The sequence below is a fragment of the Colossoma macropomum genome, unplaced genomic scaffold (genome assembly GCF_904425465.1).
Source record: "Colossoma macropomum unplaced genomic scaffold, Colossoma_macropomum, whole genome shotgun sequence".
Classification (NCBI taxonomy): Eukaryota; Metazoa; Chordata; class Actinopteri; order Characiformes; family Serrasalmidae; genus Colossoma; species Colossoma macropomum.
Genome location: NW_023494805.1, coordinates 6256633 through 6283565, shown reverse-complemented (window position 1 = coordinate 6283565; position 26933 = coordinate 6256633). Strand labels below are relative to the sequence as shown.

Below are 26933 nucleotides of genomic sequence, written 5' to 3'. Positions count from 1 at the left end.
CTTGGCATTGAAACAATATAAGAACCCTTTTCAAAAAGGTTCTATATAGAACCGTCTACAGCACATTCTCCATCAATCTGAAGAACAATTTCACCATGCACAGAACCCTTTAATCATGCAAAGGGTTATTTGAGTGTTCTTGGCTCTATATAGATCCATTTTCTTTACTGAAGAACTCTAGAAGAACCATCTTTTTTAAGCGTGTTTGTTACTTGCAAAGCACATCATAGAGCATGAATGGACGTGCAGGATGTCTTTTTCTGTCCCAGAGCTGGAGTCAGTCAGTTGTGTCTGTAAAGGCTTTGTCAAGCATGTATGAATGTAGTGAAGATGTGCCAAACTTCAATTACAGACTGTGATATTTAGCACAGACGACACTGTAAACAGGGACACTTTTTGAAGTACCATCTCTGATTTTTATTCATGCTGCGACTCTTATCTGGGGCTTTGTTTGACGAATGTACAGCTGTTTTACTGTGTTTTTGTTCTGTTCACCTTCACACCTCACAGTAGGGGTCTCTCTGCTGTCCTTTCATACTCAGTATGCCAGCTGAAGGGCTAAGGGTCTACGGCCTGGTCCAAAGAAATGACATCAAAATCCCTAAAATGTATAACCACCAACCAATATTGCTATAAAAATGACATTCTGCTGATGTGCATGAATTTCTGTATACATGTAGTGTATTTCCTTAATACAGTATATTACAAACCATGATAAAAGGTTACACAGTTAAAATGATGGTTCATCGAGGGTTCTTTAGTAAGGAAAATGCTTCTATCTAGAATTTTCATGATGAAAGGGTTCTTTGCATCATGAAATGGTTCTTTGCGTCATTAAATGGTACTTCAGACTGATGGAAAATATGCATGAATGTGCCGTATATGGTTCTATATGACACCAAAAAGGGTTCTTCTATTGTAACAAGCTTGGCATTGTAACAGTATAAGAACCCTTTTCAAAAAGGTTCTTTATAGAACCATCTACAGCACATTCTCCATCAATCTGAAGAACTGTTTCACCATGCAAAGAACTAGTTAATATGCAAAGGGTTCTTTGAGTGTTCTTGGCTCTATATAGAACCATTTTCTTTACTTAAAGAAAAGGTTCTTCAGATTGATGGAGAACGTGCTGTAGGTGGTTCTATATAGAACCTTTTTGAAAATGATTCTATACAGCACCGTAAAGGGTTCTTCTATTGTAACAAGGCTGACATCGAAACAATAGAGCAGCACTTTTTGGTGCTCTATAGAACCATTTTCAAAAAGGTGCTATATTTTGGATCCTGATGATGGATGAATTGTATTTATGTATTTATTTATGGTGGAGTCTGTTCTAGTTTAGGAAAGAGAAATATTGCAATACTGTGCATCATAAATTCCAGATTTCATGATAAATTTTGGGCAAAATACGCAAGTTAATTCGAAGTTTTTTCTCTTTTTAAATTTTATTTTATCGGTTTAATTTACCCGTGCAGACATTTTTAAATTATGATATTTAAATAATAAAATTATTTCCAATATAAGTCTGGAAGACACAGGAAAACAGGGACTACCTACTGAGGCCTACTATGGTCTACATTCAGAAAGAAGGGGAAGGAGAAAAAGGAGCAGTAGGGGGCACTTAGCATTAAAACACATACAGAGAGAGCAGTGAAGCCTTTTACATTCAAATGTCTCAGGATTGGGATCCATTCTGAGATCAATGGTGCTCTGTAGGTCTGCTGACTTGATAAGGCTGGACTGCCAGACTCCACTTGGAGAGGGAGGGAAAGTGAGAAGGGAAGGAGGGGTTGGAGGGATGAGGAGGAGGGGTTGGAGGAGAAGGGAAGGAGGGGTTTAAGGTGAGGGAGAGACGGTTCTGTTGGGGGGAAAGTAAAGTGAAGGGGTCCACCAGAATCACTCAGAAGTTCAGAGAAGCTCTGCAGACTTTGTTGTAGATCCTCTTTCTCTCCATCCGGAGACCTGACTGCAAACCTTAACTTTTTCCTGCTGCTGACTTTTTGCAAACTCTTCTTTCTCATCGAGTCGAGCCTGGTTTGGTTCCCCCGTCCATCTGCTTCTCTTAGCGGCAGGGAAAGAGGGAAAGCGGAGATCCAGACAGCCGGAATGCAGCGTCTGCTGGGAGAGAAGGTGATGGCGGCGGAGAGCAGAAACGGCAGCTCAGCTTTAACCCCCACCGAGGGCAAAGACAACAGCCAGAGGAAAGTGCTCATCTTCCTGGACCTCTTCTGCCTCTTCCTCGGTGAGTTTCACCTCCTTCCCGAGTCTTTGTGGAGCTGAAAGCCCTCCATTTGTTACCTGTGGTAGCTGCGGTCAGGATCAGTGAACAGCTGTTTAAATAGTCTAACGGCCAGTGATGGACTCCCACTGTGGGTGTCATTACTGTGAGTTTGAATATCCCTGCAAAAAAATCCAGTTTTCTTATATTTAACATCTCATTTAACGAGCTCCATCCCCTCACTTCAGTGTACACCAAAAGTTTGTGGACATCCCTTCTTGTTTAGTTGTTGGTTCAGATGGACCCAGGAGTTCACATGCGCACAGACCTCAACACACTTTTATAATCTCCATAGAAAAGCAGTTAGGAAAGAACAGGTCCCTCTGTAGCAGCTGCACATGAGCCTAAGGTCAACATGCCCAATGCTAAGCGTGGTACAATCCCCCCCAGCACTGGGCTGTGGAGCAGTGGAAGTGCGAGAGGAACTTCTCTGGAGTGATGGAGCTCCATCCAGTTCCTTTGGGATGAGTTGATGAGTTGGAGTGATCCAGAACTGATCATCCAACATCAGTGCCTGACCTCGCTAATGCTCTTTTGACTTTGACCAAACGCAATCAAATCCTCACAGCAATGTCCCAACATCTAGTCTAAAGCCTTTCCAGAATAGTAGAGGCTGTTACTGCAGCAAAGAGGGACAAAGTCCTTTTTTAATATTGTTGGTTTTGGAAGCAACATTGGAAAAGCAGGCGTCCACAAAGTTTTGGCCACATAGTGTATTTAAGGGCATATTTGATGGGCTTTCTTTAGGTGTGTTTTCTAATGCTTCTCAAGTGTAGTTGTAAAGAGAGGCGCCTATGTTTCCCTCAGTTCCCTCAGTTCTGTTTCGGTTTTTCCAAATCTAGTTCCTTTTGTTTTGTTTTTTTTGTTTGTTTGTTTCTTTGTTTTGTTTTGTTTTTTATGCTTTAGCATTTTATTTTAGACCAAAAGCATCCAAAATGAGAAGAACTGAATCAAACAAACTTCAGTTCCTATGCTCACATGCTGGTTGAGCAAAGAAGTTCTACTACAGTTTTCTAAGAAGTTCTTGGACTTGTTGTTTTTGGTTTTGAGTTTCATTACAGCAGTAAAAATACACCGGAAGATGGTTTTAGACTCCCCTTTTTATCTGCATATGATAGGAGCATTAAGAGTTTGATGTACTGAATATGAAGAAATGTTGAATGGAAAGCACTTTTTGGTCTGGACTGATGGTGTCCACTCAGAGCTCTCTGAATTACCTGGCTTTCAGTCTTACTGCCTTTCTCTCTTTATTTTATGTATATTTTTGTACTTTCTTTCCTCTCCAGTACCCAGACCAAAGACCAAAGCTGTGGATCATACTGTTAAGACTTCCTAATGCAGTGCTGATCTAGAATCAGTTTTTGCAACACTGATACAGGCAACAGATTCTAGAGCAACAGTTTTGTTCAGAGAATGTAAACACATGGATCCAGGAATTCGCCTGTCACATCCTCCCACTAATTAGAGACATATGCCGTAAGTGTGGGATGGAATGAATTCCTCTCCACTGGTGGAGGAGCTCATACAACCGAACTGTTTTGTACAGCACTGCTTTTAGCACATGATGTGAAACTTGTAAAAAGGCGTTTTGTTATGTCTGTAACAGTATTATAGGGGATAACCTTTCACAACCACAGCAGGCCATGCTGATAGTGTAGGGTTTCATGTAGAATATTTGATTGTACTCATGATTCTGTGTATATTGCACCAACAACATCAGCAGAGTCTTCATTATTTCATATAAAAGTTGAAAGTCTTGTTTTTTTAAAGAAAAGTCTTAATCTTTAGTGTTTTTCCTTTGACTATTTCATATTTTTGAAAAGAAGAGTTCTTTAGTTTTCAGCGTAATTGAATGGTTCTTATGGAAAAAATGTGTTTTTCCTTAGATTTATGATGTTTTCTTGGTGTACAGTTGCGTTTTAGGCTTCCATGCGGGTGGATTTACTCACCCGTCACTTCATTGTCACGATGACGGATCTGTACGATTACATAACTGTGCCTGTGCAGGAGTAGAGCTGGGATCTCCAGCTGCAGCTGCAGTCCTGGAAGGCCTCAGTACATCACAGCACTGTCTCCAGTTTAGCAGGCCTGACAGCTGCTTAGCTGTTGAGCACTCAAGTATGGGTCACAGTAAGAAACAACAAACTGAACAGAAGTGCTGTTGGCTTTCAGGGCAGGAGCTGGAATAGCCTCTGTAGTTTCACACAAACTGTGAAGTCTGTGTATTGGACAGTGATGGAGAATGAGGGGTGTGTGTAGGTGTTTGAATATAAGGTTGTCTAAACTCATCTTAATATGAGTTAATGAAATAAAGCATGCGTAGTTGTGTGATGTAGATCTGCAGAGAAGCAGCTGATGCTGCATCTCGAAGTCGTGACATCTGAGTATGATGGTATTAAAAAGATGACGTTCACTGTGTAGCTGTTGGGTTATTGTTCTGTAGGTCGGCTGTTAGTGTGTTGAATCACATACAGCAAACAGTGAGACGTTCAGGTGAATGAGGTCAGTTATTAGGACAGTAGTTATCACTGAATCTTCGCCAGTTGATTTCTGACATTCCCAGAATAGTTTTTCGTTTTAGAAGTTTTTCAAAAAAATAAATTTATATATGCAAAATAGGCAAAAATGCACAATTCTTCTTCTTCTTCTTCTTCTTCTTCTTCTTTTTCCTTATTCTTCTTCTTTTCCTTTTTCTTCTTCTTCCTCCTCCTTTTCTTCTTTTCCTTCTTCTTCTTCTTTTCCTACTTCTTTTCCTTTTTCTTCTTCTTCCTCCTCCTTTTCTTCTTTTCCTTCTTCTTCTTCCTCCTTTTCTTCTTTTCCTTCTCTTTCTTCCTCCTTTTCTTCTTTTCCTTCTCTTTCTTCCTCCTTTTCTTCTTTTCCTTCTTCTTCTTCCTCCTTTTCTTCTTTTCCTTCTCTTTCTTTTCCTTCTCTTTTTCCATCTTCTTCTTCTTCTTCTTCTTCTTCTTCTCCTCCTCCTCCTCCTCCTCCTCCTCCTCCTCCTCCTCCTTGGTAACCATATGAATCATGTTTCTCCAGTGTTTCTTCACTTTGTGTCTTCAGGCTTCTGATTGGCTGGTTCATGATTCCTCTGATTGTGTCCGTCCACCTTGTTGCTGGTTGTTCTCTTCTTCTATCTTCAACTCTTCCGAGCACAGAACTGTTTCCTCTCAGAACACATCCAAAAATAATAGAACTCCAGTTTGTTTATCTGGCTAATATCTTTGAGAACGAACATGTAAAGTTTCATGAATTAAGCTGTTCTAGAAACAAAGATTTTGGTTGTGAATGTAGCGAATCAACCTCAGATCTCTTACCCTGTCAGATCTCAGATAACATGCGGTATTTGTCGGAATGCTGTAGCTGTTACAGACTACCTGGACTTCTCTTGATATTCTTATTAGAATCTACAGGAAGCGAGATTTTCAGTGATATAAATACACGTGATGTAACTGCCAAGTGTGGGTGGAGCTAAGCCTTCGTTAAAGTTGCTTATTTTTGGAAAGAACAGTTAGATGTGAGTAGATGCAAACTTACAGAACGCGCTGAAATAAACACTTTCCTTTGGAGTTTTGACTTTTGTACAGTATCTTTACAGACATGTTACAGATACAGTTTATCCAGAAATCTAAAAAATGATTGACGGGTCCAAAATCCATGATTTCTGCCTGCAATGGCCGACTAAAATCAACCAAACCATTAGTAACAGGTCAGCTCTTACACCAACTGTGGGCAGTATATAAATGTTAAACCTTCAGTGTTTGTTTTTTTTATTATTAGCAGCATAAAATATTCTCCTATTGGGCCATTTGGGTTCATTGAAAACATAGATATTTGGATATCAAAAATAGCTGAAGGGCTCCTCCCATTGGAGAATGAAGTACACAAGCTAAGTTGAGAGTTTGTAATAGCTCAGATGCTTAGCACGGCCTGCTAAGAGGAATGCATGTTGTTAATGATGATTATAAGGATAAACAATAACACGTCAGATGGTGTATTTTAGGCAGCGTGATCTGAATTTGGATGCTTTCCAAGTTCCAGGGAAGATTTGGCGGATTTTACTACATTCCCGTTTCTTCTGTCGCAATGGGAAACTCAGCTGACTTCATTGTTTGAAGGAGTGGGATTTCTGCCAAGAACTGCTTACTCTGGGATCAGGTCTTTACTTAAACCCTGAAAATAGAACGTGAATTTATGTACCTGATGATGCTGGGCAGTATGACCACAAGATACCAGTGCGTCGGTGTTGTTTTAGCAGTATTGAATGATAACAAGAACTCAGTGAGCTGCAGATTTGGTCAAAACAGCTTCAAAGGTATTGGATAAAAATCAACATTTAACACCGTGTATCAAAATCAACTAGGCATCGTTCAGAAAACTGGATAAACAGATAACATTAATATTGATCTAGCAATTTTTGCCAGATCAATATTAATGTTGTTTTGTTCCAGCCAGTCTGTAAAGCATCTTAAGCTAAACTGCTGCAGTCTGATTAGACAGATGTATGTAAATGTGATGGTTTGTGTGACAGGCTTTAAAACAGGCAGTTTTTGTCGCTTAGCTTCCATATATGGACTGTAAGTACTGGCGAGTGAATGGTGTTTTTTCAATGGTTTGTTTTAATAACAGTGTTAAAATACTACATCGAACTGTTTTGCTAAAAGAGGGAGAAATTCAATTTTACATAATATTGACCCCTTTCAGAAAAGAAAGAGATTCAGTCAAAACAAAAAAATCAGACTTTAACACAAAGTTCTGAAGTTAATAATGAATTTGATACCTGATACTATAAAATTCTGAAAATATTTAGACATTGAGTTTGATCTGGACTGCCCTGCTGCTTCTCATGCTGCTGTTAGGTCTGTGGTAGTGTGTTTTATTGAATAAAGCATGCAGTTTAGGCACCAACAACATGTCAACAAGTCAACATGTAATCAAAATTGACCTTGTTCATTCATGTACCTGGTCATTTTGAGCACAATTTATCATAACACACATGATCTTGGAAAACAAAGTTCTCATTTTCCTATAATCTTCCATCCAAATGTGGTGACTTTTGCTTTGTCTCTAAAACAGCCTCTGTTTTTTGATTACATCATCATGCACAAACCAATAATAACCATAAATGTCATGTTTTACCCCCCTCCCCCCAACCTATCATCAAGTGAAAACGCTTAGCTAGCTCAGAGACTCGGAGAGAGAAATGAAGGTGTAGGAGGAAGGAAGGAATTTTAGTCCGTTTGTACTATTTTATAGCAATTTTACAGATTTATAAAGAGACGGGACAGAGATGGGATCAATTCCATGTGGTAACTATCCTGAAGTGGTTATTATTTCTCCTGAGTTTTCATTCTGTCTTTATAGCCCTTTGAATCTAACTGTTCTACTTCATGCTGTCTTTCCTGGATAGTCTGCACAGACCTCCCTAGATTGCTTAGATTACCTAGATTATCTTATCAATGGTCAGGAAGCCGTCTAACTGAAGCAGTACATGGAGTAACCAGTAATTACTCAGAACCCCAGTGGGTGGTAAGATTATAGCTCGTCATCAGGATTCTGGGGGATGATACAAGGGTATTACAAGGGTCTGCATTTTCAGTTTAGTAACTCTTTCATAAAAAATAATATAATATATAATCTCACTGTTGTCAGAAGAAAACCTTGTATCTCAATTTTTGACTTTTTCAGGTTTTGACATAATTTACCTTTACATTGTGTGTAAATTTCATGATGAATAGACAAAAAAAATGACCTAAAATAACTTGGAAAAAATTCTGGTTCCATTGACTTACATTAAAAGTAAAGTAGGTTTTTTCCTTCTCCTGTAAAGTTATCATTTTGGAGATACAAGGTTTTTATATATATATATATATATATATATATATATATATATATATATATATAATATAATATAATATAATATAATATAATCTTGAACTGGTTTTGTGTATTTATTTGCTTGTTTATTATATGTTCGTGGGCAAGTCATGGCCACAGTGTGCTTCAGCTGGCCGCAGTGATCGCCTGACTACAAGCAGGCAGTGTGTGGCCGGCCGCTGATGTGGTCAGAGGGCAGTGACCACACGGCGGAAGTAGCAGAAGCACTGAGGTAATTGCATTCCTCCGTCTACGCAGCCAGTCAGCCGAGCGCTTACACACAGCCTCTCCTTCTCTTCCACTACAGCAGTACACATACTGATTGGAAAAGGCTTCAGATGTTACTCTGAGAATACCAAGCATGATTTTCCACTTACCTGGAGAATTTAAAGCCCCAGGGAACCTAAATCTGTGTTTTCTGTAGTAGCTAGGTTAGTCTGTCTGTAGTGGACACACAATGTACTTGGACAGGGTATGCAAAGTATGTCCTGTGAATAACTTTTTCCAGTGCCCAGTCTACAGAGTCTGGCCAAAGGTCTCTTACTGTGATGTAAACTGGGCTGAATCTAACAACCAAGCAGAGGCTATCAAAGCAAGCATATCTGAGATATCAGGTTAGCTTATCTGTCTACTGGTCATCCGTCTGTTGGTCCATTTGTTTGTTTGCTTGTTAAACCGGCCACACCAGCATGCCCTGGACGTGCATCCACCAGTAACGTGAATAAGAAGCCTACCTTCTTTAAGACGTGGCCATGTATGTGTTATATGGGTAATGTTTTTAGTGAGTGGACACAGCAGGGTCTACACCACCTGCATATGTAGGGCCTTTTTCAAGGGAATGTTGGACTGAGGGATGTCAATCATGCTCATAAGAATCGAATATTAGGCTATCCAGTAGCAGCTCTCAGACGGGTCTGGTCAGCAGTTTTTAAGCCGTGATTTAATATTTGTATAGATTTTTTTTTTTCAGTCAGGCTTTGCTGGATGTTGAACATACCAGTCAATTTTAGTATCATACAGACTTTTTGAATATTTTACACTGTGTTCCCTGGGACTTCAAGCCAAAAGTGAAGACTGTCCAGTATTAATGGCCCTCAAATTTGGGCAGGTTCAAGTTTGAGCTAATCTAACTCAGAATTCCTTATGGAATACCCCTCCGGGGCTAATGTGCACTGAGGAGTAAATTCTGGATTGTGTTTGATCTGCTGAAGGTACAGATACCAGGTCAGCATTTGCAGCTCTCGGCCTTGGTGTCCAGCCACTAGTTGTTATATTTAATAAATAGTCTGATGTGACTTGAGAATTTAAGGTGACACCATGATTACACGCTACATGCATAAATGTCTGTTTGAAGTAAATTCTCTGCAGATTTAAAGGCTGCTAATCGGCTTTGTAGCCACGTTGGCTGCTGTGCTGCTTATTCTGAAGCAGCTTACCAGAGCTGCCCGCCCCACCGTGTAACACTCAAGCTGGTCATCAGTGTGGAGAACAGAAGACGTATTGCTGTTTAGAGTAGCAGCAACTTCATTGGACTTGTGATCTCAGTGATCACTGATAAATAAAGCATTAATAGTTAACTTTGTATTGACACTAACATTCAAAAGTTGGGAATGGTAATAATAATTATTACTAGTATTATTATGTGCCATCAAGTGGATTCTGATTTTTGGTGACCTCATGAGAGCCGGGCACACCATGCTATACCAAAATGACTCTTTGGTAAAGTCTCCTAAAACTACAGTTACCTACCTGATTAAACTGTAAATTGCTCTGGATAAGAGCGTCTTCTAAATCAAAACATGTAGTATAAATGCAGACCACCTAAATCTCAGCTAAAGCTCAAAGAACCCCCAAAGGAGCCCTACCCCAGTGGGAAAACTAAATTTATTAACCAAAAGCATGGTAAAAATACTTTATCATTTGGTACACTCTTAAAAACAAAGCTTCTTGGGCTCCCGAGTGGCGGGAGTTTAAGTGTTGGTGCCATCATCAAGAGATTCCGGGTTCGATCCCTGGCAATGCCACAGCCATCCATGGCTTTGAGTCCAAGAAAGCAGAACTGGGCCTTCTTGCTCTATCTGGGTGAGGAGGATGGTTCCCCCCATTACTCAGCGTAATGCTAGCCAACACAGGCATATGTTAGCTGATGTAACAGAATTAGCAGTTGGTGTTCTCCTCCAAACTGGTCCAATTATGTCCAATTATGTTGCATTAACAGCAGTTTTAAAGGATGTGGTGGAGCTTTATGTGTCTTGTTGGAAACACATGCCAGCCTTGACCCTCCTAGCGCTGATAGTATCATGTGAATGGGGAGATCTAGCTAGCGGGTGGAATTGGTCACGAGTAAATTAGTGGAAAGTTGGGTAAAAATACAAGAAATGTTTTTTTTAATTGGTGTAAAGCATTTACAGTCCTTAAACTTTAATAAGGTTCTTAAAACTCTTGTTCATCCACTGAAAGAACTAAAAGTGGTTTTTCAATGGAATTGCTCCAGAGACCGCCTTGGCCCCTTGTAGACTAGAGGTGGGCAATATGATTATTATTTATTGTTATTGTGATAAACAGTGCTTTTCTGAGCATGTTGTGGATATCGCCAGTGCTTAAAGAGCACTGAACAAATGCGTATTTCATCACAACCAGTGCGTAATTAGTCCTGTTTAATTGGATTTAGTGCAGTATGGCGTGTTAAATATTGAATAAAAATCATTGTATGCAGATTTTTTGATGACAGTTTTTAAGTATAGTAATACTAGTGCACTGTCAAAATATCGTGATGCATATTATGTATGGTGACAGTGTCTTTAACCATCATGCCATGTTGTCCACCCCAGTGTAGACAAAGTAACGGAGTGTTATGAGAAAAAAATACGATAAGCTCTGTATTTTCTTAGTTTAATGTCGTTTCAATGTATTATGGGCGTTTTCTTCATAACAAGCATAAAAAATCGCTAATAGCATGCTGATGTTTCGGTAGCTAGCTAGCTAATTTCCCCATTCCACCTTAAATAGTCCAGCAGTTCTGATGCCTGAAGTGCCAGAGTGTAACTGCTGTACCATTTAAGGTGGAACAGTAAAATTCGAACAAAATCCTGGTGAATATCTGACTTCAGGTTCATATCACTGAAGAATTAGATAATAAATAATTGCCCCCCTCTTTGAAGGCATATGATGCCCTAAATGTAACTAAAGCCCAGCAGTGAGGAGCTGAACTTTACCCTCCTCTGCTGTCACTGCAGACTGGCTGGGTCGCCTACAAAGCAGCGCTGGTAGCTGTTAATGAAGTAATGCTCTTTTTATTTCAGGGTCCCATTTCGTAGAGGAGGTTTCAACCACTACCCCTTGTAACTCAGTTCCAAGGGGTTAGGGTGACACTCGGAAACAAGGGGTAGGGTCAAAAAGAAGAAATAGGATTGGGCCTTTAAATGCTGTGCAGTATTGAAAGCTTACAACCTGAGGAGAACCTTAAACCTTTAACACATATGACCGTCTGTCTGAGATCTGGACTTTATCCGCACTTGAACAGGGTTACATGTTAATTTTAAGGGGAGGGGGTATTTTAAGAACCTGTGATATACGAGTTTCATTGCAGATGATTTTCAGTCTAGACTGAGAGCACACAAACTCAACCCAAACCACACAGTCCGAACGACCTCATCTGTGCACACAGCCCTCAAACACATGTACACACACTTATCCCACCAAGGGGGAGTGGAAAATGTGTATGTGTCAATTACTGAACAGCAACTGCTATTACAGCAGCTCATGGGTCCCGCGCTGGGGGAAGGGAGTTTAATTCATCTCACGTTTTGCAGCCTCGCTGAAATGTTTTTGACTTTTGCTATAAGAAAGCTGTTGTGCCAGAAAGAACAACTGAGATTTTAGTCCAAAGTGCGGAACGTGTTTGTTCAGAACATGTTTCTAAACTAAATCCAGAAGCATGGATGTAGTGCTGGGAGGTGGGAACCCAGCCAGAAAGTAGACTGAAATAAACTGTGAGCTGGATTTATCAAGTATGAAGCACATGCAAAGATGTTTCGTTGATGCTAAATAAGAGCAACTGATTGGTCGAAAAACATTTATCGTTCACCAGTCCTTGGTGTTGTTTTTGAAGCATGCAAACAAACATCAGCAAATCCAAATTAGAAAGGGCACAATACCACTTTTTTCCATTTCTGATACCAATGTTGTAATCTTGAGTTTTGGCTGATACCAGCACCAGTCCAGTTTTCTTTAAAAATGAGGTTTTAAATTGTTGTGAAAAAGACATTTAGAAGTCTCAAGAACCAAACAGAGGACAGGACATTCTGGAGAAACACTATTTATGTTGTCACCTGGAGTCAGAATCAACTTGATGGCACTTAATAAAAAAAATAAGCTTTAAAATGTTTAAGTGAAGCACTTTGAAGTAGGCTGGCATGCCTTTTTCACAATAGATTTGTTACATTCATTGATTTTTCTGTCTCAATATCCTGTCCGGTACTTTCTGCTGTTATTGGTCCGATACCAGCACTAAGTATCAGATCGGTGCCATTTCTAGTGCATATTAATAAACTTATACAATACAGCCACAATTTTGGACGACATTTTCTGAAGGAGCTACAAAGGGTTCTTTGCATGACATCAACGAAGAATCACCTTTTGCTACCCTAAAGAAACATATTTGAGAGTGTGAAGAAACTTCACATGTTAAAAAAAAGGTTCTTTACTAATTTAAAGGTTCTTCCTAGAAACTTCATATTATTTGGAGGTTCTTTAAACCTTAAAAAGATTCTGCACACTTGCATATCAAATTTTCAAGTGGTTCTCTAACAAACTGTACACTTTTGTTTAATCTAAGACAGTGGACAAAGAACCCTTTGTGGTACTTTTATGTGTAAGAGGATGGTGCAGTTTAATAAGCATGATTAAATTTTACATTTTCTGCGTAAATTATTGCATAAACTAAGTCATTCAGAGTGGTTTGGTTGAATGATTGTAGAGAAACTTACAGACTAAGATGTCTTTACAGTGGTGATGGGAACCAGGGGTCAAAATGTCTATAATCCACATATAGCTATTTTATTTACTATCCAAAACCACAAGTGAACATCTTCTGATGGTAAAATAGTTCAAAATTTTGAAAAATTGAGTTTTCTTTGGGAACTATTTTGCCTCACAGTACCCTGCATATATCCCTCCACCATGAATAGATTTTTAAAATATCTTTAGGCCGAATTCTTTTCAAAACTATTGTAAAACAATGTCTCTGGAAGTAGGCAGCTTTTAGAGGCACTAAATTCTTCAGACGTCTGGTTCCTATCACCACCACTATGAACAATTCTGGCTCGATAAGTTTCTCTAGAACTGACCATTTCACACCAAACCGCTCTGAATTTCATGCATCTTAACCGTTTATATTGCAATAATAAGTTTTTAAGTTTAAATTATATGTTTGAAGTCGTTCCCGTTTAATGGCAGGCGATGCTGTAAAGCAGGGGAATAGAAGTGGCTGTAATTAGAAGAAGATGTTTGCAGAAGAGATCTAACATGAAAAGCATCACTCTTTTCTAGAGCCAGCCTGGTTTGAGTGGTGAACCCTTGTGCTGAGATGATGGCATGTTTCTGACACAAATCCAGCAGGCTGGTAAACCCATCAGCCGCTGACCACATGCCGGTCCGTAACCTGACACGAGCACAGCTGGCTGTTGCTGGAGAGTGCTGCTTTGGTCTGTTCAGCCTCGTCCTGATGCTGTAAAAGTAATAGTTTTTAGTTATGATATTTTAAAGTTTGAACAAAAGGTGCTAAATTACCTCTTAAATATTGGTTTTAACTGCTGCTTTTTCATGAAACATATTCAAATATATAACATATACATAACATTAAAATTTCAGCAAATTTCAGAATTGTTAGCATTTATTAAACAGTTAATCTCTGCATTTAAAAGGCAATTTAAATCCAAATGTGGGCAAATTTTAAAAAATACCATAAAAGTTTTACTTCAAAACTGGTATTAAGCGTGAGAGACTTGTCATAAGAATATTAATTTTAGTCATATTTAATCATAATTGTTTATGGCACATACTAACTAGGTCAGGGCCTGCCAGGTCACATCCATTAAAATTCCAGTAAAAACGTGTTTTTAATTCCTACAATCATGCAAAAATAAAAAAAAAAATAGTTTGCTCAAAAGGTGCTAAATTACCTCTTAAATATTGGGTTTAACTTCTCGCCTTTTCATGAAACATATAAATAAATTAATAAATTCATTTTACATTGTAAATTTACTAACGTGATATTATTCGGAAAGTCAAATTTCAGAATTGTTAGCATTCAGTAAACAGTTAAACTCTGCATTTAAGAGCCAATATAAATATGGGCAATTTTTAAAATCTTGATAACTAAAAGATTGTTTTGTTTGGTTTTTAAATTTTTCATGGTTGCCTGAATTAAATCAGATTTTTCATGAATATTTTCAAGGAAAACCCTACATAACTTGCCAGGGTGTGCGTGGGTGCAGAAAATAAATTCCACTGTTTACTGTACTTGTAGGGAAAAAAAAACTTAAGTTGTTTGGCATTTTAGGGGTTCTAATCAGTGCCTTATTATGATAGGCTTCTTCTTGGATTTTTAATTTTCATTTATGTATTTATTTTTCAATTTGTTTTGCAAAGCAAAACACTAGTTAAGTTAATCACAGTCAGATCCCCAACTTCAAAGTTGCTTTTTTTGCCTAAAGACAGAAAACAGGCCCACATGACCTGTTTTTCCTCTTTTTTCCGTTATCTACTCTGGAATTTTATCAGATCTATCCATGCCTGGTCAGTGTTTAGAGTTTGAGGACAGTTTATTTAAGATGTGCTCTTAATGTCCAGTCAGGACAGTTAAGTGTTTTTCTGCACAAAGGGATCCTGCAGTCAATGCTTGGAAGCTATTTATACTCCTTCAAACATTTACTGTAGCAATTTACTAATATTTATAATTTATAAAATAAAGAAACAGATGAAACATGACAGTGGGACGATAAGAGTCAGCATGAAATGGAACTATATCACTTGTGTTATGTTTATATGAGTATTCAGAGGGGAAAATCCTCACATATTCCAGCACTCCAATTATCTGTGGCCTGGAAGATCTCCTCACTTCTGAATGCTTTCCAGTTGATTCTTGGAATGACTCTGCTTTAGAGGGAATACTGGGTTTTTTGTGTTTAGATTGACTGTTAAACGGTAGATCTGTGTGTGTGGTTTGTAGACAAGGAGAGTAAAAAGTGCAGAGTTTACAGTAATCCCATGTTGTTTAAACAAACTCTTGGATCAAAATAAACGAATCGGGACACATGGTCAGTTATCTAAAGATCTTTAAGAGAACCAAATGTTGTTGATTAACACTTTGTTGGTATTTTTGGCTGCTACCCATGAGGAAATATGTTTTGCATCTAAAAAAAAAACTGCAGTTTTTATTAGAAAAAGTAAAAGAGACCAAAGCTGATCTTTTTAAAGGAATGGTTCAGCAAAACATCAGCACAAAACATTCAACTTCCCCCAGATGTAGTCGATTAGCCATGTCTGGTGTCCAAATGTTTGGTTTTTCACTTTAGTGCTTGAACAGTAAAATGTAAATCAAAACAGAAAGGAGTCGTTTATAAATCTACTTTGAACTGTATTTGAACAAAAACAGTACAGGGAATGCCTAGTCCTTTTATAAGCAAGGATGGATCAAGGCTCAGTACTTCACCAAATCGCATCAGCAAGAAATCCAAGTTTAAAAATAATGTTGCTTAAGAAGGTATTGCAAGAATTTAAGGTATTTTGACCTGTACATTGCATATCATCATCAAAAAATCAAAAACAAGGCCGAAAACTGCAGCTGCATGTCTGTGGACTTTGATCTCTTAGATGGCACTGCATTAAAGCTGGCATGTTTCGGTGATGGATATTACCACACAGGCTCAGGAATACTTTATTAAACCATTGTTGATAAACACTGTCCGCTGCTGCATCCACAAATGCAGTAGACTTAAGACTGTAATATGTACAGTGGAAGTCAGGTGTCAACACCGTCCAGAAACGCCGCCGACTTCTCTGGGCTCGAGTTCATCTGAAATAGACTGATGCAGAGTGGAAACGTGTATTGTGATCTGACGAATCAGCCTTTCAGATTGTAACGGATGTCATGTTCTTCAGGCCAAAGAAGAAAAGGACCATTCCGATTGTTACCAGCATAAAGTTCAAAAGCCAGGATCTCTCATGGTGTAGAGGGGTAGTAGTGGGTAACCTGCACATCTGTTGAGACACCATTAACGTTAAACACATTTTGAGGAACGTGTGTCGCTTATTTTAGGAATGTCCATGCTTATTTCAACATGACAACATCAAGAAACATTCTGCCTGTGATGCAACAGCATAGCACTCACACACCCATACTATTGTAACACATGCAGAATATGGGGGCTAGATTGGCCTGCATGCTGTTTACCATTAAAACCATGTCTTATTAAGCTCAAAATACAACAACAAAGGTCTTTTATGGATGTACAGCTGAAGACTTGTAGAAAAATGGCAAAAAATCTGCTTTCAAAACTGGATCAGTTTGTGTCTTCAGTCTCCAAACGTTCAGTAAGAGCTGTCAAAAGGATGTAACGTTTCAGGCATCATATTTGAAATAAGTGTATATTTACAAAAAACAGTGGCATTCACAAGACTGTTTTCAATTTAATACAGGTTAAACAGAATTTACTAATCACTGCTTTCTGTTTTTATTAGCATTTCACATGCTGTCTGAACTGTTTTTGGAATTGTTTGTACATTGGGTTTGGACACTGACACATCATCCACTGAGGAGAACAGACAGAGAGTCTCCATTAGCATCAAATGTTGTACCAGTTGGTGTTAGCATTGGATTATTAGCTTAGCTGAGGCTCTGTTGCTCATCCAAGACTAAAACAGTTTCCCTTTGATATTAATGAATATCAAGTTTTAACAGTCAGGAAAAGGTTGGCATGCCCACTCCAGGTAAGGGAAAAGGACCTGCCCCAGGTGCAGGAGTTTAAGTATCTCGGGGTCTTGTTCACGAGTGATGGAAGAAGGATTGTGAGATTGGCTGCAGGCTGGGACAGGCGGCAGCAGTAATGCTGTCACTGTACCGGACTGAAGTGGTGAAGAAGGACCTGAGCCATAAGGCAAAGCTCTCTGTTTACCGGTCGGTCTACATCCCGACCCTCACCTATGGTCATGAGCTGCGGGTAATGACCGAAAGAATGAGGTCGCGAATTCAAGCAGCGGAAATGAGCTTTCTTCACAGGGTGGTGGGCTACCCTCTACTTGATAGGGAGCTTGGAGTAGAGCTGCTACTCCTCCACTTTGAGAGGAGCCAGTTGAGGTGGTTGGGGCATCTGATCCGAATGCTCCCAATGGGGGTGTTCCAGGCATGGCCTACTGGGGTACGAGACCCCAGGGTCGACCTAGGACCCGCTCGAGGGGTAATATCTCTAAGTTGGCCTGGGAGTGGCTGGGGTCCCCGGGAATGAGCTGGAGGAAGTCGCGGGGGACAGGGGCGTCTGGGATTCTCTGCTACCGCAACCCTATCTGGATTAAGCAGTTAATGATAATGAATGAATGAATAAATGCTACCATCTAAAAATTAAGCTTACAACTCTATGCTAATTTTGGCCCAAGTCCATTTTTTTCACTTTTTTTTGTTGATTTTTTTCCTTCCCTGTGGTCAAACAGTTATCCGTTCATTACCACTTACACTTGTATTCAGATACTTGAAATCAAAATGAGTTGGAATGCACATTCCTAATACAGAAGCACATGAAAACACCTCAGAAAAACAGGAATACACTCTGTGTGTGTGTGTGTGTGTGTGTGTGTTTGTGTGTGTGTCTGTGTGTGTTATTCTGTAAACAAACTGATCCCTCCATCTAATCTGCTTAACTGTGCCCACATTGCACCCGTATTCACCCGTGTGCTCCAGTGTTTTGAACCTTTCTGGTTCAGCCTGCAGCCGATCATAAGGATCAACTAATCTAACTATTGTGGCTTCAGACGAATCTTACAGAACCATCATTTCAAGTTTTGTCTGCACAGTTTCTCATATGATTCAATGAAATAATAAAACCCATATCACCCCCTTCAATTCCTGTATTGAACTGCAGAATGCTGTCAGAATGTCTTCTACTCGACCTGAGTCAGATATAAGCAGTTTGGCTTTGAATCAGAGGGTACTGGTGCCAAACTGACCCGCCTGTCTCCTATTAAAAACAGTTGGCACATGCTGAACTGCAGAGAAGTCGACAGCATTTCTGTCATTGTTGACATATGGCTTCCTTTGTACCGTCTTAACTTGCATTTGTGAGTTTGAACCATGCCTTGGACATGTGGTGGTAGTGAAGAAAGACTGATTGAAGAAGCCGAGAGAGCTCTGAGAACTTGGGCTGGCGTTTTGGGCAGCTTCTGCCCATCACTGGATGACTGAAGATGATGTGTATTTATAGAGCATTAGATTGGCAGGAGGAATGGTTTCAGGCCTGTGCCTCCTCCTGAACTTCAGTTATTCCATAACTTCATTTTGTGGATGTAGCAGCGAACAGTGTTTATTGACAAAGGTTTGTCAAAGTATTCCTGAGCCCATCCATCACAGAAACATCCCATTTTTTTAATGCAGTGCCGTCTGAGGAGTCAAGGATCACGGGCATTCAGTTGTGGTTTTTGGCCTTACACACATAGATTTAATGTTTTGATGATATTATGCATCACAGAAGGTCAAATACCTAAAATCATTGACAACATTAGTTGAGGAACAGTTGGTTTGCTGCTGCATTTTTTGGCAAAGTGATGAGCCTCAACCCACCCTTTCTCATAAAGCACTAAGCCTTTCCTGGATGCTCCTTTTATACCCGAGCACGATTACATAAACTCTTTTACAGTGTTTTCTGAATGTTTCACAATGTTTCTGGTCTCCTGTCCCAACTTTTTTGGAACATGTTGCAGATATTGTATATTTACATTAAAAACAATGAAGTTAATAAGATGAAACATTGTATATCTTGTCTCTGTGGTGGTTTCATTTAAATACAGGCCAAGGAGGATTTACTAATCACTGCTTTCTGGTTTTATTTGCATTTCACACACTCTCCCAACTTTTTTGGAGTTGGCTTTGTAGGAACTTTATGATGGTGAATCGAAATTGTAAAGAAGACTATAATTCCATATAAGTATTTCCTTAATGTTTGGTTAAACGTACAGGGTCTGTGTCAGTTGTAGTTGCTGTAAAGTAGCAAAAATGTGTTTCTATTTAATGTAATTGTTTCATATGCCCCTGTAATGTTTGAGTGAAATAGATGCTGAATGTACTCAACCTTCAGTAGTTGTTGGTGAGACTGAGGTTTGGCAAACTGTTATAACAGAGGCAGAGAATTGTCCTTTTTTGGCTAGCAATAGTTTGGAAGTAGTTTCTTCCTTTTGTTGAATCAGGAGCAACTGGAGCTTTACACTGATGAGGCATAACATTCTGAGCACCTCCTTGTTTCTACACTCATTGTCCATTTTATCAGCTCCACTTACTATATAGGTGCACTTTGTAGTTCTACAGTTACAGACTGTAGTCCATCTGTTTCTCTGATACTTTGTTAGCCCCTTTTACCCTGTTCTTCAGTGGTCAGGACCCCCATGGACCCTCACAGAGCAGGTACTATTTGGGTGGTGGATCATTCTCAGCACTGCAGTGACACTGATGGGTTGGTGGTGTTGTAGTGTGTGTTGTGCTGGTACGAGTGGATCAGACACAGCAGTGCTGCTGGAGTTTTTAAACACTGTGTCCACTCACTGTCCACTCTATTAGACACTCCTACCTTGTCAGTCCACCTTGTAGATGTAAAGTCAGAGACGATAGCTCATCTGCTGCTGCACGGTTTGTGTTGGTCATCCTCTAGTCCTTCATCAGTGGTCACAGGACGCTGCCCACAGGATGCTGCTGGCTGGATATTTTTGGTTGGTGGACTATTCTCAGTCCAGCAGTGACCCTGAGGTGTTTAAAAACTCCAGCAGCACTGCTGTGTCTGATCCACTCAGACCAGCACAACACACACTAACACACCACCACCACGTCAGTGTTACTGCAGTGCTGAGAATGATCCACCACCCAAATAGTATCTGCTCTGTGAGGGTCCATGGGGTCCTGACCACTGAAGAACAGGGTAAAAGGGGGCTAACAAAGTATCAGAGAAACAGATGGACTACAGTCTGTAACTGTAGAACTACAAAGTGCACCTATATAGTAAGTGGAGCTGATAAAATGGACAATGAGCGTAGACTTGATTTTGCAGACTCAATGACTCTGAAATGTATTGGTCAGTCAGCTCTGTGACTGATCTGGTGTGATGATGTTTGAGCTTGATTCCATGCACACACATCCAGATTCCTCCAGAGGAGCTCATACCTAAACCTTTTTTCCCTTCTTTCTCTTTTACAGCTGGTCTGCCTTTCCTGATCATCGAGTCCAGCGCTGTCCGGCCTTATCGCCGCGGTTTCTACTGCAGTGATGAGTCCATAAAGTACCCCGCCAAAAACAGAGAGACTATCAGCGATGGGGTTTTATCGGCCGCGGGCACACTCATCGTGGTCCTCTCTGTAAGTTTATCTCCTGTCTTTTCCTTGCTGTTTTCTATCTGGTGTTGACCAGAGGAGGATGGGTTCCCCTTTTGAGTCTTGGTTCCTCTCAAGGTTTCTTCGGTAACACATTATATGAATGTCGCATTTGTAAGCATCTATAAACACATTTATAACATGTTATAATGTGTTCATAAGGCATTATAAACATGGTTATAAATATTTATAAAAAAGAATTACACAGAATTACACTTTATAGCCATGTTTATTATACATTATGAATTGTTTATATAATGCATTATAAACAGTGTTAATAACATGTTATAATGTCAGTGCCAAAGAAGACAAATACCAAGCTAACGGTGGTGTACATTACCTTTCCCACACTGGGTAAAACACTGATGGCAGCTCTAGTTTAAACTCTGACATTTGAAGCCTGTAATGTGCTTTACTGTGTATGTTTTACTGTTTCAGTAAATCCTTCAGTAAATACTTCAACTTGAAGCCTCACTCTTAACACTGGAGGAGGCTTTAGTACAGTACACTTCACTTTACTTAGAGCGGACAAATACGACTTATAAGCTCTTATAATTTGTTATGATCAGTACTTATAATGTATTATGTTAACAATTCATAATGCATAATAAACATGGCTATAATGTATAATGTATTTTTATAAATATTTATAGCTATGTTTATAATGTCTTATGAATGCATTATAACATGTTATGAATATGTTTATAGATGCTTACAAAGGTGACATTCATAGAAAGTGTTACCGTTTCTTCCTCTTGCTCTTAGGGAGTTTTCTTTGCCACTGTCGCCATTGGGACCCTCATGGGGGCTCGGACCCCGATTTTTCTGTAAAGCTGCTTTGTGACAACACCTGTTGTAAAAAGCGCTATATAAATAAACTGTCTAGCACCATCTTCGCACTACTGTTACTGTTCCTTTTCACTTAAGCAAGAAAAAAATGCATGCAAATGTGTAATTAGCACAAAGAAGCTCTGTGCTAACTCTTCAGGTGTCTTCACCACTCAGCTTCATGCTCATCAAAGGGTCTTCAAAGCGTCTTCATTGGTGTGAAGGGCAGGTTTGGTCTAAATAGTGATTTTGACAGCTTTGCTTTCCAAACTGTTGTTAAACACAGATGTTGAAACTCTTTTGGCCCAAATGTGGTTTAAACACCTGAAAGATTTGAGTGCTGACATCACAACAAGGGGATTAAATGAGTGGGCTTCGTCTTTATTCTCACAGTAGCGCTCTCACTAGTATTTGCACGTGTTGTTTTCCTCTAAATAAATCTAAAAGGTTTGGTAAAAGTACAGAGAAACTGTACGAAGTGACATTATAGATAAGTATGGAGCCAAAAATACAATTCAGTTAAAGTATAAAATACCAACATTTAAACAGACTCAAGTATATAAAAGTAAAAAGTAAATGTTTTAAAATGTTTTGAAAGCTTTCTTTCTTCGGTGGTGTGTATAAGATGACAAATGCACAAAGACAAATTAAAATAGCTGTGATCAGTTTCATTTTACAATGATATGAATTTGTTTGGATTTGTCAATAAAAAACAGTACATTTTAACTAATATTAAAACAAGGGTCTAAATGGACATTTCTCTGATTTTCAAAATTTCTACATAACCCAGTGGGTGAGATGTAAACAGTCATTCAGAGTGGTTTGGTGTGAAATGGTTGATTGTAGATACTCAGATGTCTTTACAGTGGTGGTGATGGGAACCAGGGGTCGCCATGACTACAACACAAATATAGACATTTTATTGACTATCCAAAACCACCAGTGAACCTACAGGAGTCTTCTGAGTTTATATGTCATTTGTGGACTATTCTGCCTTCGTATGTTTGTCTTAGTACTGCTTATTTATTTATTTATGCAGAAACGAAGTTTGAAAAACCCAAAAACTACGAAAGACCTCAAAACCATATATGCAAATGACAAACTATGAAGAACTGCTTAGAGGTACAAAGAACCTTCACCTAAGACAAAGGTTCCTTATCAGTTTAAAGGTTCTTCCTACAGCCTAATGTGCAGGTTCTTTAAACTTTAAAAAGGTTCTTCACACTCACATCTCACTGTATTGTAAACTGTGTCCCCAAACTTCTGACAGGCAGTGAACATCTTACAAAATCATTAATACTGATGAAGTTTATATTAGACTATTCTAGACTTTTCCAGTGTTAATCCAGGGGTCTAATTTTCGGGTAAAAGGCTGAATTTAGTCCCAGGTTTTCACGCTTAACAGTTTTTGAGAATAGGGTGAAAGCTATTCCTCTGAGGGCCAGTCGGGGCCGACGGTCAGAGCAGATTATTTGTCTTTTGTTATCTGAGACCTTCCAAAAGGCAGTCTTGAACCTTGCAGTTCAGAATCGGATCGGATTGGAATTCCTGCTTTTGTTGTTTTTCCCCTCAAATGTTTTATTTTTATGAATGTCAGCTCAGGTCCTGCACATTTAGGGATCAGCCTTGCACAATTTGCTTGTGTAGTGTGAAATATTTTATTATAAAGCTCACTGTGATGAATCATTTATTTGAAACCCAAAAGAAAAAAAATCTAAGTGGACACTGTTACGGTCAAAAGGGTCCCGAGAGAGGTGACGGAACAGGCCACGGTTTGTACTCGTGTTCCGTTCTCTTATTCAGTCTCTGCTAACGACTTCTGGTGTGAAACCGTTTGCATGGAGCCACACAGCGCTGTGACAGACAGCAGGAAATCCTTAATTAGCATTTGTGCTAATTTACACACTTTTTCGAGTGTTTGCTCGCAAACATTTTGACTGTAGTTAAACTGGAATGCAGCATAAAGAGCTCCTCCATGCTTTTTCACACTTCACCAACCGATGATTTAATGCTTTCAAAGCTGACTTTACAGCTTTTTTGGGCTGTTACTCATCAAAAAGCCTGCAGTTTTGCTGAAAAGTTGAAAAGTAGTCTTGCAGAAGTTAACCCTTAAAGTAAACGTCTTCTTTTGGCTCCTTTTCGCAGTCAAGGTAGATGGATAGCGCAATCTGTGCAGAGACAAAACAGGCCACGTCGTCTGGGACTCATCCTTGGAGAGCTGGTTTTCCAAAGGAGACGTTTTCATTTCCTTAAACAGATGGGGGGTGGGGGGGGTTGTTGGGGGATGTGCTGGAGGATGGCGAGTTAACTGTGGTCGAAGTCTCAGATGGCTGAAAACAGACCCATATTAACCAGTGCTTCAGATTTGGTGTTCTTAGTGTTTTTTTACAATGCAGGAGTTACTCAGATAAGTCAAAAGTCAAGCCTGCCCAATTAACAAAGTTATCAGGAACGTTCCTGTAGAACAGTCCTCACTTTTGGATTAGCTTACTGAGAAATTCTGCTTCCCTTGATTTGGGATTCGACCCCCCTGTCCGCATAAAACCCTTCAACAGAATGGAACTGGTGAGCCGTCAGTGCCCAGAGATGCTCCAGACTTCAGACTGCAAACCAAACACCAAACGCCAGGCTGCCAGCATGAGACAGGACAGCTAGCTCAGCACTTCTCTTTATTGGAACCAGCTATGAGCCCCTCAGATCCCCCCAAGTCTCCTTCACACGCACATTTCTCGGCAGGGAGTGTAAGGAAGGGTGGAGGATGGGGGGGCCGGGGTTGAACACATGGGTTGAATTAACGCTGCCCTCAATCATGCTGCTCAGTGTTGCTCCGGAGTGCTTTGAGCTGGCTGAAATTCCACAAGTGACATCCAGATGGGAGAGGGAATTATTTGCTGGAGTAGCGTGTGTTTAACGATGAAGTGCCGCTCACAGAGACAGCAAAGTAAAAGCAGAGGGAGATGTTAGCATGCATGCTAGCGCTGTGGGATTTTAAGGTTTGCCTGTTTGACTGCTGCCCTTGTTTACTGAGCTGTTGTAAATTCACTCATCTAGATGTTGCTTTCCTGTTTTTTTGTTTACTTGGTTTAAACTCCATGTGTCAAACACAAGGCCTGCGGGCCAAGTCAGGCCCGTGGCACAATCCTGTTCAGCCTGCGAAATGATTTTAATTTTCTATTCATTTTAGCCCATTTCACCATGAAGTGCACTACAGTTCCCAGCATGCACTGCAATGTAATGTGTGCTCCCACCCCCTCCCCAACAGCGAACTATGGCACTGCACCACAAAAACAAAACCAAACAAAAAAAAAGATGCCAGGTGGAGTTCAAGCAAATGGGCAGCTTTAGAAAGACCTGCTGTACATTGGGGTAAAGAGGTTTAACAGTTATCTGAATCTAATGTAGCCTATTGTTTCTTTTTACTCCTTAGAACCACCGGTGGTTCCAAAACACACTTCGTCATATTCTATATAACTTTCATATTTCATTAGCTACATTCTAAAGGTGGGTGTCATACGAGAGCTGTAACTGTCTTCTTTCCAGTCAAACAGATGGGTGATGTAATTTTACAACCTTATAATAAAAGAAGCTGAACTCAGTTTTTTTTTCTACTGAAAGTCGACCCATTTTCCACAAATCTGAGCTGTAAACTGGATCTCAGGTCTCTTCAGTGACCTGCTCTGTAAAAATTATTTTTATTGAAAAAATACAGAGCAGCCAAGATTTTTTGCTTTCAGCAGTAAAATGTAAGCATATAGCAATATGTGTATGAATATAAAATACATGTTCTGTTAATTTGAGGGAAACCTTTACAAAAAAAGCAAAAAATTTACATTTATTTCATGCAGTTTCTGAATAATTTGCCTTACGATTTGGGCATGTAAGTTCAGATGGAAAAACTGAAATATACCCACAAGCATAAGAGGTTAATATAAAACAATTTGTTTTTGTTTTGAATTATTTTTGAATCGTTCAAAGTATTTAGCGCCATTTTTTTTGCTGTTGTAGTTTTGGCATATTTTGAACACACAATGGCCAGTTGGGTTCATGGCAAAATGTTAAGTAAAAATAACGTAAAAGTAAAAATAACATAAAAACGTAGCTGTCCCACAGATTTGGATTTGTTGATTTTTTAATATGGCCCTTTTAGTGGTTGAGTTTGACACCCCTGGTTTAAACTATAGAGTACAAATGTGCTGTCTTCTTGGTCCATGACCAAACCTTAATGCTAATATGTTAACACATCTCTCAAAATTGCAGAAATGTTAGCTGTATTTCCATGAATTCATTAGATTTGTTTGCTCAACCCAAAATTTTAGGTTTACATGAAGAAATTAAATGAAAATCAGACTGAAACTAGTAATGTAGAAAAGCTTGTCGGGATCAGCTAGCTTGTTTTTAACTAACCCTCATAATCTGCTCATGAAGTGCAGCTGCTTTTTATGGTTTTATTCATAATTGTTTTAAAGCATATTTTGGTCAAAATGACCAAGAAGTCAGATATAATCTTGGTCCAAACTGCCCTTAACTCATCTTCTCCTTGTCTCCTCAACCTCTTACACAGATCACCATAGGCGAGAGCTACAGGATCCACTACCTCCATGAGGGCTCCAATGCGTTTGTGAGGAACCCCTACCTGTCCGCCCTCTACAAGCAGGTGGGGGTTTTCATCTTCGGCTGTGCGGTCAGCCAGTCCTTCACAGACATAGCCAAAGTGTCCGTGGGCCGCTTGAGGCCTCACTTCCTGGACGTATGCAGGCCCGACTTCTCCATGATCAACTGTTCCCTTGGTTACATCACCGACTACATGTGCACAGGAGACGACAGCAGGGTTCAGGAGGCCAGGTATGACGTGAGGCTAAGCAGGGTGTGTGTGGGTGCACACGTTTTAGAACAGATACCATGTGCAACTCGAGGCTTCTTCTGAAATGAAACCTCAAGGTTTGACTGGTTCGTGAGTACGTTTAAGAGTTTACACACCAGTTGGTCAAGGAAACTGAATGAGTTAGTCTAATCAAACCACTGAAGCCACTGTGTTTTGTCGTTGTCTCCGGCCAAACTGCAGGTTTGGTTACGTAAGGATATTCGAATGGGCCTCATAAGCTGATGACAGCTGTATTATGTAGGCTAATGCCGATGAGGAAACTGATGGATGTGCATCGTTGCACCTGTTAGGATTATCCGCAGTCTCCATTCATTATGCTAAGCCACACTAAGATCTGACACTGTCCCAAAGAGGCACAGTGGTATCCACTACTGTTCATCTCACTGTAGATAAACAGAAGCAGGGCTTTACTGGCCAAAAAAACTGACCAGTCCTTCAGATTTTGAC

The 26933-nt window shown here is 39.7% G+C and overlaps 1 protein-coding gene across 1 annotated transcript in view; it reads left to right on the top strand.

Annotated features, from left to right (window-relative positions):
* The first annotated feature begins 1828 nt into the window (after positions 1 to 1828).
* Positions 1829 to 26933, top strand: part of LOC118825985 (phospholipid phosphatase 3-like) — a 30686-nt gene continuing 5581 nt past the window's right edge. Inside the window, exons 1-3 of the mRNA XM_036596870.1 lie at positions 1829 to 2242; positions 20604 to 20761; positions 26166 to 26446. Coding sequence (XP_036452763.1) covers positions 2107 to 2242; positions 20604 to 20761; positions 26166 to 26446 — 575 coding nt within the window. The 5' untranslated portion in view covers positions 1829 to 2106. The remainder of the gene's footprint in view (positions 2243 to 20603; positions 20762 to 26165; positions 26447 to 26933) is intronic.